This window comes from Bombina bombina, chromosome 1, assembly GCF_027579735.1.
Source record: "Bombina bombina isolate aBomBom1 chromosome 1, aBomBom1.pri, whole genome shotgun sequence".
NCBI lineage: Eukaryota > Metazoa > Chordata > Amphibia > Anura > Bombinatoridae > Bombina > Bombina bombina.
In genome coordinates, this window is record NC_069499.1 from 200,011,620 (window position 1) to 200,030,785 (window position 19,166).

Here is a 19,166-nt window from a genome sequence, read left to right on the forward strand (position 1 = left end):
AGTTTAAACTAATTACACCTAATCTAAGCCCCCTAATAAAATAATAAAGCCCCCCAAAATAAAAAAAAATGCCCTACCCTATTCTAAATTATCAAGTAACCAGCTCTTTTACCAGCCCTTAAAAGGGCTTTTTGCGGGGCATTGCCCCAAAGTAATCAGCTCTTTTACCTGTAAAAAAAAATACAACCCCCCCAACATTAAAACCCACCACCCACATACCCCTACTCTAACCCACCCAAACCCCCCTTAAATAAACCTAACACTACCCCCCTGAAGATCTCCCTACCTTGAGTCGTCTTCACCCAGCCGGGCCGAAGTCTTCATCCGATGGGACAGAAGAGGACATCCAGACCGGCAGAAGTCTTCATCCTATCCGGGCAGACATACGGGCAGGACATCCGGACCGGCAGACATCTTCATCCATCCGACGAGGAGCGGCTCCATCCTCAAGACCTCCGGCGCGGAGCATCCTTCCTGGCTGACGGACTAACGACGAATGCCTGGTCCTTTAACCCTTTAAGGACACAGCTTTCTGTTTGCTCAATTGTTTTATGACGGAAAAATTCCTTCATATGTCCTTAAGAGGTTAAATGATGTCATCCAAGATGGCGTCCCTCGAATTCCGATTGGCTGATAGGATTCTATCAGCCAATCGGAATTAAGGTAGGAAAAATCTGCTTGGCTGATTCAATCAGCCAATCAGATTGAAGTTCAATCCGATTGGCTGATCCAATCAGCCAATCATATTGAACTTGCATTCTATTGGCTGTTCCGATCAGCCAATCGGATTGAACTTCAATCTGATTGGCTGATTGAATCAGTCAATCAGATTTTTCCTACCTTAATTCCAATTGGCTGATAGAATCCTATTAGCCAATCGGAATTCGAGGGACACCATCTTGGATGACTTCATTTAAAGGACCAGGCATTTGTCGTTAGTCCGTTGGCCAGGAAGGATGCTCCGTGCTGGAGGTCTTGAAGATGGAGCCGCTCCTCGTCGGATGGATGAAGATAGAAGATGCCGCTTGGATGAAGATGTCTGCCGTCCGGATGTCCTCTTCTGCCCCATCGGATGAAGACTTCGGCCCGGCTGGGTGAAGACGACTCAAGGTAGGGAGATCTTCAGGGGGGTAGTGTTAGGTTTATTTAAGGGGAGTTTGGGTGGGTTAGAGTAGGGGTATGTAGGTGGTGGGTTTTAATGTTGGGGGGGTTGTATTTTTTTTTACAGGTAAAAGAGTTGATTACTTTGGGGCAATGCCCCGCAAAAAGCCCTTTAAGGGCTGGTAAAAGAGCTGGTTACTTGGTAATTTAGAATAGGGTAGGGCATTTTTTATTTTGGGGGGCTTTATTATTTTATTAGGGGTCTTAGATTAGGTGTAATTAGTTAAACTTCTTGTAATTCTTTTTTATTTTTTCTAATTTAGTGGGGGTTTTTTTTTGTATTATAGAATAGTTTATTTCATTGTATTTTAATTTAGCTAATTGTAGGTAATGTATTTAATTAATTGAATGATAGTTTAGAGTTAGGTTTAATTGTAATTTAGGTTAGGATTTATTTTACAGGTAATTTTGTACTTATTTTAACTAGGTAGCTGTTAAATAGTTCTTAACTATTTAATAGCTATTGTACCTAGTTCAAATAAATACAAAGTTGCCTGTAAAATAAATATAAATCCTAAAATAGCTACAATGTAATTATTAGTTATATTGTAGCTATATTAGAGTTTATTTTAAAGGTAAGTATTTAGTTTTAAATAGGAATAATTTAGTTAATTTTAGGAATATTATTTCATTTAATTTAAATTATATTTATGTTAAGGGGTGTTAGGGTTAGAGTTAGGTTTAGGGGTTAATAACTTTATTATAGTAGCAGCGATGGTGCGGGCAGGAGATTAGGGGTTAATAATTGTAGGTAGTGGCGGTGATGTTAGGGAGGGCAGATTAGGGGTTAATACTATTTATTCTAGTGTTTGCGAGGCAGGAGTGCAGCGCTTTAGGGGTTAATACATTTATTATAGTGGCGGCGAGGTCCGGTCGGCAGATTAGGGGTTAATAAGTGTAGGTAAGGTAGCGGCGACGTTGGGGGAGCAAATTAGGGGTTAATAAATATAATATAGGTGTCAGCGATGTTAGGGGCAGCAGATTAGGGGTTCATAGCGATAATGTAGGTGGCGGCGGTGTCCGGAGCGGCAGATTAGGGGTTAATAACATTATGCAGGTGTCAGCGATAGCGGGGGTGGCAGATTAGGGGTTAATAAGTGTAAGGTTAGGGGTGTTTAGACTCGGGGTTCATGTTAGGGCGTTAGGTGAAGACTTAGAAAGTATTTCCCCATAGGAAACAATGGGGCTGCGTTAGGAGCTGAACGCTGCTTTTTTGCAGGTGTTAGGTTTTTTATACCGCTACCGTAAGCAACGCTGGTATTGAGGGTTGAAGTGGAGCTAAATTAGGCTCAACACACCCTTTTTTGAGCCTAACGCAGCCCCTCAGACAACTCTAAATACCAGCATTGTTGGAAGGGTGCGTTGGGAAAAAAAGCAGCGTTAGCTACGCGGGTCTTTACCGACAAAACTCTAAATCTAGGCCTTCGATTCCTTCTTTTTCAAATAAAGATAGCAAGAGAATGAAGAAAATTTGATAATAGGAGTAAATTAGAAAGTTGCCTAAAATTGCATGCTCTATCTGAATCATGAAAGAAACATTTTGGGTTCAGTGTCCCATTAAAGGGACAGTAAACACCATAATTTTTGTTGTTTAAAAAAGGTAGATAATCCCTTTATTATCCATTCCCCAATTTTGCATAACCAACACAGTTATAATAATATACTTTTTACCTCTGTGATTACCTTGTATCTATGGCAAATTGCCCCCTTATTTCAGTTCTTTTGACAGACTTGCATTTTTAGCCAATCAGTGCTTGCTCTTAGGAGCTTCACGTGTCTGAGCTCAATGTTATCTATATGAAGCACATGAACTAACGCCCTCTAGTGGTGAAAAACTGTAAAAATGCTTTCAGATTAGAGGTGGTCTTCAAGGTCTAAGAAATTAGCATATATACCTAAAGGACCACATTAAAAGTGTAATTTTTGTTTGTGTATGTTTGAACAGGGGTCCTGTGTGTCCCCAAGAGTTACCTTTCCCTGCAATTTATCTACAATATATCAATGTTTGAACAGCTATTGCAACCGGACCTGTGTGTCCGATCCCTTTGTTTGTGTATGTTGGATCAGGGGTCCTGCGTGTCCCCAAATGTTACCTCTTATTCTAAAACTGAATAAAAATTCATTAAAAAAAAAAAAAAAAAAGTGTTATTTTAAGATTTAATCATCTGCCATTTGAAATTTAGTGCACATTTAGGATATTATGGCTGTATATTTGTGCTTAGAGGTTCATTAAAAAATCTGTGCAAATTTCTATAAAGCACAGTTACTAGATGAACAAACACAAGCTTGATATACTTAATTTGATACATTAACAAAGACAATCTGCATGACCAAAATTAGTTGGAGTAAAGTGCTAAGATTTGCTGTCACAAGGGGTAAGAGTTTGTTAGTGATACTGTAGAATAATGTTTTTAAAATCATTGTTCTATATTGCTATGACGTGCCCTGGTGATTTGGTAATGAGCTGCAGTAGCTAACCTACATTTTCTGTCCTCAGCTGTGCCTAAGAACTACTTGTCTCAGCAGCCTGTGGCCTGAAGAGGATCTATGTGTGAGTGTTGGAATAGTAGGGAAAGGTTGTATGCCGAGAAAAGGAAAAGGAAAGGCTTCTTGTAAAAGTTACTTCCTCCTTGCTGTTTGTGCTGCTGTTCTGTCTTCGGATCTCCATTACTCTAACACTCTTGAGGAGCTATCGTAGCCTGCCTCTATAAAGAGGGCAGTCATTCAGCGCTGCAGAATCTGTTGGCGCTCTACAAATACCTGATAATAATAATAAAGTCATGATGCTTGTATTTCTGGATTGCACCACCTCATTATTGGAGATGCGAATGGGGAGATCCAAAGACATTGAGCAATGGTAGATCAGGCAAGAGACACGGGAAGGAGAGACAGCACTGTATAAAATTGTGAGAGTTGGCATGTGTGGCTCTATACTGAGATGGAGAGTGCTGTGTACTGAAGTCGTGTGTACTGAAACTAGAATGACAATGTGTGTAATACAGCAGTAAGGGATGACAGTTGTTTCAAACTTCGCAGTATATTTAAATAATTAATATTAAAGTAAAATAAAAAGGTTCCAGGTTACCTCAAAGCCTTCATGATGGCTTAGTAGGGTCTGCACCCCTGGAAGATCATAGCCATAGTCATCTGTGTCCACTGCCACTTCTTTCTCTTGCATCCAGCTCATGAGCTCATCAACCTCATGGTCAAACTGATGGACTTGGTGAGCAGTTGCCAAGATCTAAAGGTAGGGAATGTTAGAAAATATTTAGATCAGGGATCAGATTAGAGGTTACAGATGTTTTCATTTATTTTTGGGAAAGTGATCAGCTTTATTGTGTTTGACTAGAACATAATAGTGGTCTTCTGCATTACATACAATACTGAAATCTATCTCTATTTATCTCTAGTATATTGTGTGTATAAGTTTAACATAGTAACTCTATATTTTATTGAACCCACCTTGGCTCTGTTCTCAATAGCGTGACATAGACTTTCCCAAGACTTTCTTATGTCTTCAGTTCGCTTATGGATATTGTTAGCCTGGCTATGTGATTCCTTTAGCAGATTGGAGACAAGTTCGCTAATACCAACCACTTTGCTCTGCCCAATAGTTTCAACTTCCTTCACAAAGTTTTCAAACTCTTTTTCTAAAATCTTTAAAGAGAGATCATAAGCAGAATAAATTAAAAACAAACCTTAAATTGTATTTATACAAAGATGTATTTCACTGAAGACACAAAGTTGTATACATAAGAATCAATGAGAGCTGCAAGAAAAACTGATATTTAAACAGTGGATATAGAGGTCAAGAGGAATAGAAAGTAGCGGGACAACAGAACAAGAAAGGCAGTGCTAGCATGAAGAAATGAGAGATAGGTGGCAAAAGGCAGGGACATCGTCAGAGAGAGAGAGCGAGAGAGATAAGGCGGAGGAAGAAGAATCAGGAATAGAAGAGCAAGCTAAACCAGTGAAGAGAGAAAAGGGATATGATAAAAAGAAATAGAAAACAAGCACGGAGAAGGACAAACAGAAGTAAAAGTGAGAGAGAGAAAGAGTGGGAGGCAGCAGAAAGAAAGAGTCAGCAGGAGTCAGGAAAAGAAAGAGGGAGTGGAAAAGGTGAATAGAAATCATTAAGTCCCTTAATATACTTGAAAGTTTCTATTGTTTCACCCCTCTTTCTTCTCTCCTCTAAGTTATAGATATTTAGGTCATTATGTCTTTCTTTGAAAGTTTTATTTTTTTACACCATGTACCATTTTACTAGCCCTTTGAACAGATTCTAGTTGATTTATATCCTTCTGGAGGTTTGGCCTCCAGAACTGTTTGTCTTCTCTGTTGTCAAACTCTTGGTTATAACTGATGTAGGCACTTGTGAAAAGTAGAACTTTATGAACTGTACTCAAGGACCTCAGACCACTGTACTCTTTCTCTTGGACTTAGCAGATTTAGTGAGACTAGCCAAAAGGCATACAGGTCCATTTATTTAATTGTTTATAGTAGATATAGTTAGAAATTAACTTGCAGGAAGCCCCCTGTAAAACCTAGAACATTTGATAAATCACAACACTATTACAAGCTTGTAACAAAGTTTATTTACAGACCTTTATGCTAGAGAGGTACACAATCAATATTTTATTTTTACCTTAATGCCCTCCAGATCTTGCCCAAAGTTATCAGATTCTGCAGAAGTCTTCTTGCTAGCTAACCATGCATCTACTACATCTGCTTCTCTCTGGAACTGGAAAAACTGGTGCTGCTCCTGCAGCTGGGTCCTCCGTATCTGGGCTTTCTGTAGCAGAGACTGATACTCTTCCAACACAGCCTGCAGCTTGGAAATCACTATGGAACTACAAAGCAATACATCAAGGACACCTTGAGACCACAACATCATGAGAAACATACAGATTTTAAACAACTATATATTGGACAAGTTTTGTGTCAATGTATATGACAAACGAGGATAGAGCATGTGCAACATATGCAGTGTGAGATGTATGTGCAAAGTGAGGATAATACATGTAACTAGAATCCTATGCAATGTAGAAGCAGTATTTAAGAACTATATATATGTAATGTGGTTGCTATTTTTTTAAGTACTATGTACAGTAATGAGAGCACTGTGTGTTTACATATATATATATATATATATATATATATATATATATATAATAACAAAAAGATAAAACAATTCAGTCTTTCATGTTCAAAAAATTAATAAACAAAACAAAAAAAGACATCTGCAACTCAGTGTTTACAGCAAAGAAATGTCATCCTACCTCTCTTGATTATCACTATCACTCTGTAGGCTCTTCCCCGTATCTCTTAATTTACTGATTCTTGGCATGAAGCCCTCAAGGTCCCGTATGGTGGTATCCAGTTTCCGGAGCAGAGCTTGTGTGGATTCCTCATTTTTTCCACAATCAGTGGCGTTTATTACAAATCCCCTATCTGCCATCCACGATTCAGCCTCTAAGAGCTATGGAGGGAGCAAACATCAGAAAATGTATATGGAACACATAACATGAATAGATGTTACAACAAATTAATCAGACATTTAGTAAATAGGAAGTTCTCAGGATAGTAGTGGGAAAGGATGGAAGAGAAAAAGATATTGTCTAAAAACAGAAAAGAAATATGCAGAAATTACAAATGAATGAATAACAGAAAACAGGAAAAAGAATATGGGTAGGCAATAAAAAATACCTCAAAGAGACATAGTGAGAGAGAGAAACAGGTGTAACAAAAGGGTTATAAAGGTGAACCAACAGAGGGAAAAGGCCAAGCGAAATGTACAAAGACACAGTGAAATTTGTATTTCAGTGAGTCATATATGAAGCTTCAGTTATTCGAGTGTTCAAATTGAGCACATTGTGTGGCACAGCCTTCCAGATGAAGTACTATGAACTATCTCTGAAGATATGTGCCACCTTAACTGGGCCCGTAAGTACTTAACAATTATTAAACTATTTGTTTTTTATGCAAAGTAACTGATAAAGACAAAGCGAAACACAAGAAAAGCTTTATAAATGCAAGACCTAAATATCAATCGATAGGGAGAGTCCAGAAAGATCCGATTATAAAGATGGAATATATTGATCAATCTAAAAATTAAAATAATAAACAGGAAATAGAAAAGTTAAAAAGTAGATAAAACATTGTAAAGATAAGTTAATGTTAAAGGATGTTATAAACACAAGCTGTAAAAACTGCACAATGGGTCCCAAAAGGTCTTGTAAACAAGAGAATTTGGTTGAATGTCCTTATGTTACTAATGTGAAATGCACACAATAAAAATGATAAAAAGACACAGTGAAGCTTAAAGCATTACCACTCTAAAGCACAGTTCAATTGAATTCAACAATCATAACGTGGCTAAAATCTAGGTCACAATTGTATAAAGGCACCAAAACTATGACTAGAATATAATAAAAGTTCTCAGTAACTACAATGTTGATATTGAAGACAAAATTAAGAAATCTGGGAATTTTGCACTATAATAATTAAGGTCTAACTTAATACCTCTGTAAGAAACTGTTGGGCCTCACAAGCCTGCAATAATCTTTTTCTCCTGCGTTCAGCTTCAGCTTTTAATGTTTCTGCAGCTACTTCAAGCTGCTGTAAACGTTCATCGATTTCACGGCTAGCAAAATGGTTGGCTCTTACCAGCTTACGCCCAGTGCCCATCACAGCTTTTGTCAAAGCTTCTCTGCTGTTGATTTCATTTTCTAAATTCTGTCAACAACCATAAAGGAGATGTTAAAATATTAGTACAATGCATGGAAGGTTTCTCTGTCAATTATGAGGTTATACAAGTAACAAAATATCCTAAAATGTATAAAAAATGAAAAACCTGTACCTGATGCTTTTCTAGTAAAGACTGAACTGTTGTCAATGACTGTCCACATTCCTTAGATGAAGCCAGGGGCATCTTTTCCTGTATCCACCCTAATTCATCATCAAGATCTTGGAAGAATTGATCAAGCAACTTTTTGGCTTCAAAGGTTGCCCTGCACTCTTGTAAAGGCTGACTAAGACTTTTATATCTAATTGTAAAGAGAGCAAAAAGCAAACATCATGAATTAAAACCAATGTACCTACAATGGAGTCAATATATCATGTGAAAGCAATCAAATTGAATATATGGTAGGAAAAAAAAACATGATAGGGTTCTTTTGTGAAGTAAAAACACAGCGCTCTATCAAAACCATGAAAGTTACATTTTGACTTTACTGTCCTTTTAGCTTTTCATTTTCAATTGAGTTAGTTTTTGTTTAAAAAAATAGCTTTGGGCTCTATAGTTTTACTTTGCACTTGATTAGATCAAGTTATGTCACAATATGCAAATAGTTTACACAAACACATGACACAACATTAGTATAGAAGTCATGAAAGCATCTTTCATATGGTTGACAACACGCCTTTGTTTATTAAATCAGTGCCAGAAATGTTTAATTACATTGCTCAAATAAGTGTATAATGCAAATCATATAAAGAGACAGGATACTATATGTTTAGTATGTTTATCAGAGCTGTAGGCAGGCAGATGTATAATACTTACCTATGTATAAGAATCCTAACTCTGTCTTCTAGTTCATCTGCTAAGAAGTGTTTCTCTTTCCTAAATTCACGGGTTTTGTTTGCTAATAGTTGCAATCTTTCTCCATGGCTTGAGATATCTTCCTCCAACTCTCCAAGTGTTTCTATAGTCATCAGATCTTTTCCAGAATTGGCTGCTCCTAACTTAGCTTCTGTCTGGTCCAGCCATTTTTCCATGTCTTCAAGGATCCTCTGGAATTGCAGTGCCTGGAAGGGAGGAGAGGGTGGCCATTTCAATAAGAGACACATTGTTCTCTGATAGTTATATTATCTATTTATAGATATGTCAGTACACTCACCAAGTACCACTGACTTATCTTAGCAGTTGCCAACCGATATATTAATCTGATCTGCGTGTCCCATCACCACCACTAAGGATGCATCTGTATTTGCAATGGTTTCTCTGGGACAATCATTAGGTCTGACTATAATATCAGTGCACAGCAGTTAAAACAAGGAGTAAACCAACAAAAGGTTCTGATTGTGTTACCTTGTAGGCCTCTTGCAGCTTTGTTCCCTTCTCAGTGCATTTCTCCAAAAGCTCTGTCCACAGCTCTTCCATTTCCCGCAGTCTGGTGGGTATAACTTCAGAGGCGTAATGATCCTCCTGCAACATCTTCTCTCCATCCTGTAAAATTCAGCTATATTCATTAAAGTGGTCTATATCAATATATATATATATATATATATATATATATATATATATTATGCTTTTCTCTCTCACACTATAATGTGAAGTTTACCATTCAGGGTGCTTTCAGTTTATATTCATGAATCAATATTACAAAAAAGGCTTTAAAGGGACATATTACTCATTTCTTTTTGTATAGTATATATGAAAGAGCACACACACACACACACATATATATATATATATATATATACAGTATATATATATATATATATATATATATATATATATATATATATATATATATATATATATATATATATATATATATATATATATATATATATGTAACATCATGTAAATGTCATGACCTTTTAACAGAATAGTTTGTTAACACTCCAGAACGGATCACTAACTTTGAAAATTGTATCCAACATTTTCCTGTCAAACTGAACATAAACACAATGCAGATCATCTTTGTTATATTTTTAGATGGTATACGTAGTTAGGGATGTATTGTTGAAATATTTTCGAATAAAAAAAAATAGTTTTTAACATTCTCCCTTTTATAGGCAAGAAAAAAACAACAATGACTTTAATATGCCTTTAAATTCTTACATCTTTAATGCTGTCCAGGTGGTTCCTGTTTGCTCTGATCTCAGCCTCAAAGGTCTGATGCTTTTGTATTTTTGCCTGCAAGTTGCTGGGGTCCTGCCAGCTTTCATCCTGAGCAATGCTGTTCTTCTCCAACATCCAGGCACCCACCTAAGAAAGAGATGCGATGGGTATTCATCACCCGGAGCTAAATGCTCACAAAGTCTAGCCCATAGTTATATGTGAGTAGTGCTTCTTCTCCACCACTTATGTTGGCACAAACATTTTAGCACATAAACAACAGGTTACCCTCCAAAGTCAATAAACTGGGCGCAAGCCACTATTGAGATATCATTGTATATTCTTACTATAACAAACAACTAAATACAAATCTGCCATTAATAACAGTTCATGATTAAACTGAAATCAATATCAGTTTATAGTAAATAAAAATGTTTAATAATTAAGTTTGATAATCTAGTAGCCATTTCTTCCTTGTCTACAATCTCTTAATGTGTCATGTTGTCCCCAGCTAACATTTTCTACCAATTCCGATAGAAATCCTCCATGTCCCACTACTTAAAAGGAACATGAAACCCAATTTTATCTTTTCATGATTCAGAAAGAGCAAGCAAAAAAAAACTTTTGTATTTACTTATTCTAATTTGCTTCATTCTCTTGAAATCATCTGTTGAAAAGCATATCTAAATAGTAGCTTCTGATTGGTGGCCCTGTGTGATTGGCTCAACCATGTGCATTGCTATTTCTTTAATAACCAATATCTAAATAATGAAGCAAATTAGATAATAGAAGTAAACAGAGCTGTTGTTTGAAATTGTATTCTCTATCTGAATAATGACAGAACCATTTTGGGTTTCATGTCTCTTTAAGTCATCAGTCTCACAAAACAAATTGAAACTTGGTGTCGAATCATTACAATTTCTCCAGGAAGAAAGGCCATTTTAATTCTGATGTTATCATATAAAGCTGATTAAGACTGGAGAACCACATGAGGTTTCAATGAATTAAAGGGACAGTCTACACCAGAATTTTTATTGTTTTAAAAGATAGATAATCCCTTTATTACCCATTCCCCAGTTTTGCATAACCAATACAGTTATAATAATATACTTTTAACCTCTGTGATTATCTTGTATCTAAGCCTCTGCAAACTGCCCCTTTTTTCAGTTCTTTTGACAGACTTGCAGTCTAGCCAATCAGTGCTTGCTCCCAGATAACTTCTCGTGCACGAGCACAGTGTTATCTATATGAAATACGTGAACTAACACCCTCTAGTGGTGAAAAACTGTTAAAATGCAATCTGAAAGAGGTGGGCTTCAAGGTCTAAGAAATTAGCATATGAACCTCCTAGGTTAAGCTTTCAACTAAGAATACCAAGCAAACAAAGCAAAATTGGTGATAAAAGTAAATTAGAAAATTGTTTAAAATTACATGCTCTATCTGAATCATGAAAGTTTATTTTGGCCTAGACTGTCCCTTTAACTCTATTAGATAACAAAGGAATTTGGTTTTTTTTCTATTATAAATGCTAAGAACCTTTTATGAATCTAGTATACTGCCTGCTGCTGTTGTCATAGTAGGTAAATTAATATCATGGAAAGAAATATAACATACAAAGAACAAGGGACTATATTCTATGTGTCCTGCAGTTGATAATAACAGTAAGGAAATCTATCTCTTTCACAACAATGAGATATTGAACTCTTTATAAGCTTTGTTTTTTTTGTTTTTTTTTTAAATACTAACCTCATAAGAGCACCTTAGGAATTTCTGTAGCTGTCTGGATTCCTCTAACTTTTTGGTACGAGATTCAACTTTATGCAGGAGTTTCTTTTTCCTGATGTGGAATGAAAGACATACATATAAGGTTATTACTGCTAAATCCGCTGGGGCTGCATTACACCAGCTCTTTTCAATAAGGAATGATGCTGAGTTTGAAATCCTTGTGACGACTTCCAATTGCATGTAAAGGAAAGCAACAACTCATAGGGAAATATGAGGATTTACAAACTGACTCAATGCTCTGCTACAAAATAATATATTTGAAGACCATACAAAATCAAAATGTAATGTGTGCACTGTTTTTTTATTTTAGACAGTCTTGTATTTTAAGACATCACAAGTAAAGCAGATGCAAGATTATTCTTTGAATCTAGGGTTAAATAAATATGACAATGGTTGAAAAACTTTAAGTACTGTAGGAATGCTTGTATGAGACCAGCCCACTCAGTGATACTATGCAAATCATTCTACATGACATATAGTACAAAATATAATTAAACAAATGTTCCCCTAAATGTACAGAAGAAACAAATAAAGTAGAATGTGATGAAAACTTCTGTTTCATTCTATACAATATTAGAACTCCCAACAATGCAATGAAATACTACCCAGACTGGATGGTTGTTTGATGGGAAGGTTTACACAGCACTGGTAATGGATCTGGGTTTTACAGTGCTGGTCTGGGTCCGGGAGACAGAATTTGGCCAGTCCAGTTTGGGAGGTGTGGCTGTCATTTAACTCTGATGGCTAAATTATACCCATATCAGAAGGGGTTAACATATTTTGACTCCAAAACCTGTAATATCTCACAAACTAAATATATATTTTCACACATATACAAATACATTACTTCCCACAACATTTATTTACATGGGGCTATTATTGGCATATAATATAATATATTTATTCTTTATTCCCCATTATTTGAAAAAAAAGAAAAAAAAACTATTTATAACACTAATGTTCTACAGCTGCACATTTATTCTTTTATTTTTACAATAATAATAATTTACTTGGTATAGTTACATTTCATGAAAGTTCTGACAAGATGACATTGCAAATTACACTGTTTTACACTGCACGGATTTACCGCACGGCTATTGGCTTAGAGGTGAAAACGTCACCTCTTAGCCAATTGTTTTTTTGCTGTGGGCTCCTGAATAAGGTAAAAACGGCGATCGATTGAATCAAACAAAGGCGCTTTCTGCATGAAATTTGTTATACTTCATGAATGAAAGTCCCCTTTATTTGTTTCAATAGTAAATCCTAGCGTTTGTAAAATGCTAGGATTTACTTTCACTTTAACAGGCCCATTTATCAAAGGGCTTGAGGACCTGATCCGACACTGCGGATCAGGTCTGCAAGACCTCGCTAAATGCGGAGAGCAATACGCTCTCCGCATTTAACATTGCACCAGCAGCTCACAAGAGCTGCTGGTGTAACGCCGCCCCCTGCTGACTCGCGGCCAATCGGCCGCCAGCAGGGGGGTATCAATCAACTCGATTGTATTCGATCGGGTTGATTTCTGGCGATTCCTGTCCGCCTGCTCTGAGCAGGCGGACAGGGTTATGGAGCAGCGGTCTTTAGACCACTGCTTCATAAGTTGTGTTTCTGGAGAGTCTGAAGATTCGCCAGAAACACGGCCCTACATGCTCCGTACGGAGCTTGATAAATGGGCCTGTAAGTATAAGCCACTGTATAGTGTTTTCTTTTGTTGCAACAATGAAACAGACTGTTTAACCCTTTAAGGACACAGCTTTCAGTTTGCTCAATTGTTTTATGACGGAAAAATTCCGTCATATGTCCTTAAAAGGTTAACATCCCTTTAAAAAACAGACCTAAACCAATCTCCAGTAATTGTATCTCACACTAGAAGCTTGTGCTGCCAGAGAGCTTTTATGAATTCAGGCGACTATGAAATAGAACTTTTCCACTTAAAGGGACAATAAAGGCAAACTTAAAGGGATAATAAAAACATTTTCTTTCTTTCATGATTCAGATAGAACATGCAATTTTAAGAAACTTTCTAATTTACTCCTAATATCAATGTTTCTTTGTTCTTTTGCTCTTTATTTGAAAAGCAAGAATGTAAGCTTAGGAGCTGGCCCATTTTTTGTTCAGCACCAGGGTAGCGCTTGCAGATTGGTGGCTAAATGTAGCCAACAATCAGCAAGTGCTATCCAGGGTGCTTAACCAAAAATGGGCTGACTCCTTAGCTTAGATTCCTGCTTTTTCAAATAAAGATAGCAAGAGAATTAAGAAAACTTGATAATAGGAGTAAATTAGAAAGTTGCTTAAAATTGCATGCTCTATCTGAATCATGAAAGAAAGAAAATGGGTTTAGTATCCCTTTAAACTTGCATGGATTGGACTATGCATGACATTTTAAACAACTTTTCAATTTACTTGTATTATCACTTTTGCTTCATTCTCTTGGTATCCTTTGTTAAAGTGTAATTCTAGGGGAGCTCAGGAGCGTGCATGTGTATTTAGCCATCTGGCAGCTATGTATAACTGCTATAAACATCATTGCAAACACTTTTGCCATGGAATACTAAAGACACAAGCATGCTCCTAAGCTCCTAACAGCCTACCTAGAATTTATAGTGATGTTATACATAATTACAAACACTGCTGCCATAGGGGCTGATTTATCAAATGCCAGGCGGATAAGATTCGATGTAGCGTATCATGTCCGCCAGGCATCGCTAAATGCTGACAGCGTTTAACATTGCACAAGCATTTCTGGTAAAATGCTTGTGCAATGCCACCCCCTGCACATTCGGAGGCAATCGGCCGCTAGCAGGGGGTGTCAATCATCCCGATCGTATATCTGATCGGGATGATTTGCAGTCCGCCACCTCAGAGGTGGCGGATGAGTTAAGAAGCAGCGGTCTTATGACCGCTGCTTCTTAACCGATGTTTCCAGCGAGCCGGAAGCATCGGGGGAAAATTGCAAATGCATAACTGTACTGAGGGTTAAAGGGATTTATTATACATATAACAGCCTTACATGGGCTTGCAGGATTGTTAAGTGCATGCTAGTCGTAGAAATAGCAGTACATATATCTATGTGTTATGCGCACATTTGTTGTAGCTTTTGTTATAAATGATTTTCCTATATATTCCCTGCGGTCATTATAAGGATAGGGGTAGCCTTACCTTTCTAGCACAGACTGACATTTACTGGTGATGTTGTCTGAATCATAATGCTGGTTCAGAACCAGCTCTTGGGCAAATGCTTCCATTTCATCAATTTTCACCATCTGCGCTTCAAGAGCTTTCTGAAATTTCTCATGTTTGCGCTGAAGACTTTCAACACTGGCCACAGAGTCCTGAGTGGGAAACACATACCGTTTATTTTGTCAGCTTATTTTCATTGGGTTTTAAAGATATGCAAGTAGTTAAACAATTGTATTTGTATAAAGTGACAAATTAGTTACATAGAAGTCAATGGGAATATACTGACATGTATAAAAACTATGAAGTTAAGAGCACAGAAAAATTGACAGTATATATTTGGACAATGAGCTGTTAATAATAAAACTTTCTTAGATTGTATGATGTGTTGGATAACATATTGTAGTACAAAACAAAATAATATCCAATTATGGGCTAGAATACAAGTGAGGCGCAAGTTGTTTTGCGCAAGTGATATCGTCTTTTCACAAGCCTTTTTAATTGCACTGATATTACAACTTGAGAGAAATCACACTAGCGCTAGCACAATCGCCATTTATGCTTTAATCCTTACTGAGATCTCAGAGCTGTAGTTAACTGTTTTCCGAAACAAAAAAGTTGCACAAAACACTTCAAAAATACATTACAAAGTAGGGCTGCAACTAACGATTATTTTCATAATCGATTAATCGACTAATCGGATAAAAAGAGAATCAATAATAGTTTTCTATGTTTTAAATAAAATCCACATAATGAGTGTTACAAATATAAACTTCAGACTAAAACTTTTCATTAACACAACTGTTCAATTTTTAAGCAGCAGAGCACAGTTTTATAATTAAACAAAAAAAAACCCACAAACTCTTTGAAAAGAGGTAGAACTAGAAAGAGTTAGACTATCACTGTTAATAACATTCTGTTATTCACTCTTTCAGAAACTTTGCATTGAAATGCAAAAATCTCAACATGTCCACATGCTTCTGGCTAAGGCTGGTTCTCTGTTTGCAGCTATATTTCCTGCAGCAGAGAAAAGGCTGTTGAGGTGTATAAGTAGGGTTTTGCCAATTTCACCAAAGTGGGATATTTATCTTTGTTAGCTCTTCACCAATGCTGTGTTTTTCTACCTTGGCAAGGGGCCTCTCAATAAAGTAACCCTTGACTTCATTCTAACATAAAAATATCTTGAATATCTATATGCAATGGTAAATAACCAGCTATAAGGTTAGGGAAAATATCTAGTCCGCTCTAAAAATAACGAATATATACTTATAAAGGTTGAATCTGGTACATATTATCACAATTTATTAAAAAAAACAATAAAAAACAAAATCAAAAGCGCTAAGGACTGTATATCAATAACAGGACAAAGTATTACACGTTTATTTATACAGTTCATATAATCAGCAATAGCAAGCAATACGCTAATAATTGTGCAAACAGATAATAGCGCACATCAATTTAGATAACTCCCATCAATCTAGGGGCAAGGTGTAAACAACAAGCTTGGCACTATATCATGAAAAGCATAGTTCCAAATCACCAGATTTAATATAAACAATCCAAATGATGACTATTATATCTGGGTTGCACATAAGCCAGGGGTAGTTGTAAACGTATACTGTCCTGAAAAAGTGAAAAGTAGACGTCTGTAGACATCCTTTAGGCTAAGGACATAACAAAAAAAAAACAATATCATATGCAGGAGTTCATTGGAGTGAAGCAGCTGGAGTTGTGCACAGACCAACTGATTGCAAACCAACTAATCGATTAATCGATTATGAGATTCGTTGACAACTATTTTCATAATCGATTATTATCGATTATGACGATTAGTTGTTGCAGCTCTATTACAAAGTATAGATATGAGATCTCAGGTGTTAGAAAATAAAAGCAGCCAAAGTACTTTAACATTGAGACACTTACATATACATTGCTAAAGATATATATATATATATATATATATATATATATATATATATATATATATATATATATATATATATATATACCTAGAATTTATAGTGATGTTATACATAATTACAAACACTGCTGCCATAGGGGCTGATTTATCAAATGTCCCTATAGTGCAACTTAAGTTACCAACATGTCAGCTCCCTCATCAACCTGAGGGCAGTGTCTACATTGAGAATTTCTAAGTGCTTATTTTGCAATAAAACAAGTATGTTTTTTAAACAATCTGCTTCTTTTTATGTTTACTTTGATTTAGCATATCTGTTTTTACTGAATAAGTACTGTGTCATATCCCTTTAATTTAGTTTAGGCAGCTAGTACAACTTGTCAGGGAGTGTAGGAAAATAGTGAGTTTTGTGGAAATGGAACAATACGATAGAATTACACAGTTCATAACAGGAAAACAAAACACAGGCAAGTTTACTGTCAATTTTACCAACTTTAGTTGCAAAATGTTTAATACATATTGTATATAGCAAAACTTTTTATTAATTAAAAATTTAGTCATTATTTTTTTCAAATATAGTACTTTGCTTTCTGACTACAGTGTCTCTTTAAATAATCTGGACCATCATGATATATAGGGGTCTATTTATGAAAGGCCTGTCGGACATGATCCGATATTGCGGATCATGTCCGACAGACCTCGCTGAATGCGAACTGCTGGTGCTACGCCGCCCCCTGCAGATTGGCGGCCAATCGGCCACTAGCAGGGGGGTGTCAATCAACCCGATTGTATTCCATCGAGTTGAATTGCGGTGATGTCTGTCCGCCTCTTCAGAGCAGGCGGACAGGTTATGGAGCAGCGGTCTTTAAACCGCTGCTTCATAACTGGTGTTTCTGGCGAGCCTTGATAGATATGACCCATAGTGTTTACAAAATGTTACTATAAATCATCTGATAACTAAAAACAGGATAGATCTCTGTAACTTTTGAGTTTTGTAAGACCGCATGGAAAAACATGAGGCATGCCAGTGTTTGGAAAACATGGGTTGGTGGAACAATTCTGTTTAGAAATAGGCTTATCCTTTTAAAAGCTAATTTAGTACACAAGTGGAGCTGCCTACAATCCGTTCCAAAACCCTCCAACAATCCATGAAAAGGTAAGGTAGAATTTAGCAATAGTTAAAGGGAATGCTATACAAGCATAAAGTCAGTTTAGTGGCTGGCTTCCAGTAAGAGAAGCATTTAGAAGGTTGGCAGACTATTGCCGTCACTTCCATTTGATGTAATCATTATCCTGAGCACCATGGGTATACTCACAGCATTGAAAAATTAAGTTTTTCAAATTTTAAGGAACCTTAACTGGTTGTAACATATTTTAAGTTAATTTAGGTAAAATATCCCTATTGACGAGGGAATAAAGTAATATATAAGCTATAAATACATCCAGTAGAAGGCAAAACCAAAATTTATGCTTACCTGATAAATTTCTTTCTTTTGCGATGTACCAAGTCCACGGATTCATCCTTTCTTGTGGGATATTGTCCTTCCTAACAGGAAGTAGCAAAGAGAACACCACAGCAGAGCTGTCTATATAGCTCCCCCCTTAACTCCACCCCCCAGTCATTCGACCAAAGGCCAAGGAAGAAAAGGAGAAACTATAAGGTGCAGAGGTGACTGAAGTTTTCATTAAAAAATACTATCTGTCTTGATAGACAGGGCGGGCCGTGGACTTGGTACATCGCAAAAGAAAGAAATTTATCAGGTAAGCATAAATTTTGTTTTCTTTTGCATGATGTACCGAGTCCACGGATTCATCCTTACTTGTGGGATACCAATACCAAAACTTTAGGACACGGATGAAGGGAGGGACAAGACAGAAACCTAAAAGGAAGGCACCACTGCTTGCAAAACCTTTCTCCCAAAAATAGCTTCCGAAGAAGCAAAAGTATCAAATTTGTAAAATTTTGAAAAGGTATGGAGCGAAGACCAAGTCGCAGCCTTACAAATCTGTTCAACAGAAGCATCATTTTTAAAAGCCCATGTGGAAGCTACCGCTTTAGTAGAATGAGCTGTAATCCTTTCAGGAGGCTGCTGTCCAGCAGTCTCATAAGCCAAACGGATGATGCTTTTCAGCCAAAAGGAAAGAGAAGTCGCCGTAGCCTTATGACCCCTACGCTTTCCAGAATAGACAACAAACAAAGAAGATGTTTGACGAAAATCTTTGGTTGCCTGTAAACAGAATTTCAAAGCACGAACCACGTCCAAGTTGTGCAACAGACGT

The 19,166-nt window shown here is 36.7% G+C and overlaps 1 protein-coding gene across 1 annotated transcript in view; it reads right to left on the reverse strand.

Moving 5' to 3' along the window:
* The window catches only part of SPTBN5 (spectrin beta, non-erythrocytic 5), a 391,859-nt gene that overhangs the window by 93,061 nt on the left and 279,632 nt on the right, over positions 1–19,166 (reverse strand). The window contains exons 42-52 of the mRNA XM_053697828.1: positions 14,951–15,123; positions 11,753–11,843; positions 10,010–10,156; positions 9,251–9,388; positions 8,723–8,967; positions 8,021–8,207; positions 7,684–7,896; positions 6,441–6,640; positions 5,807–6,011; positions 4,624–4,818; positions 4,247–4,402 (exon numbers count right to left, since the gene is read on the reverse strand). Of these exons, the coding sequence (XP_053553803.1) occupies positions 4,247–4,402; positions 4,624–4,818; positions 5,807–6,011; positions 6,441–6,640; positions 7,684–7,896; positions 8,021–8,207; positions 8,723–8,967; positions 9,251–9,388; positions 10,010–10,156; positions 11,753–11,843; positions 14,951–15,123 (1,950 nt within the window). The remainder of the gene's footprint in view (positions 1–4,246; positions 4,403–4,623; positions 4,819–5,806; positions 6,012–6,440; positions 6,641–7,683; positions 7,897–8,020; positions 8,208–8,722; positions 8,968–9,250; positions 9,389–10,009; positions 10,157–11,752; positions 11,844–14,950; positions 15,124–19,166) is intronic.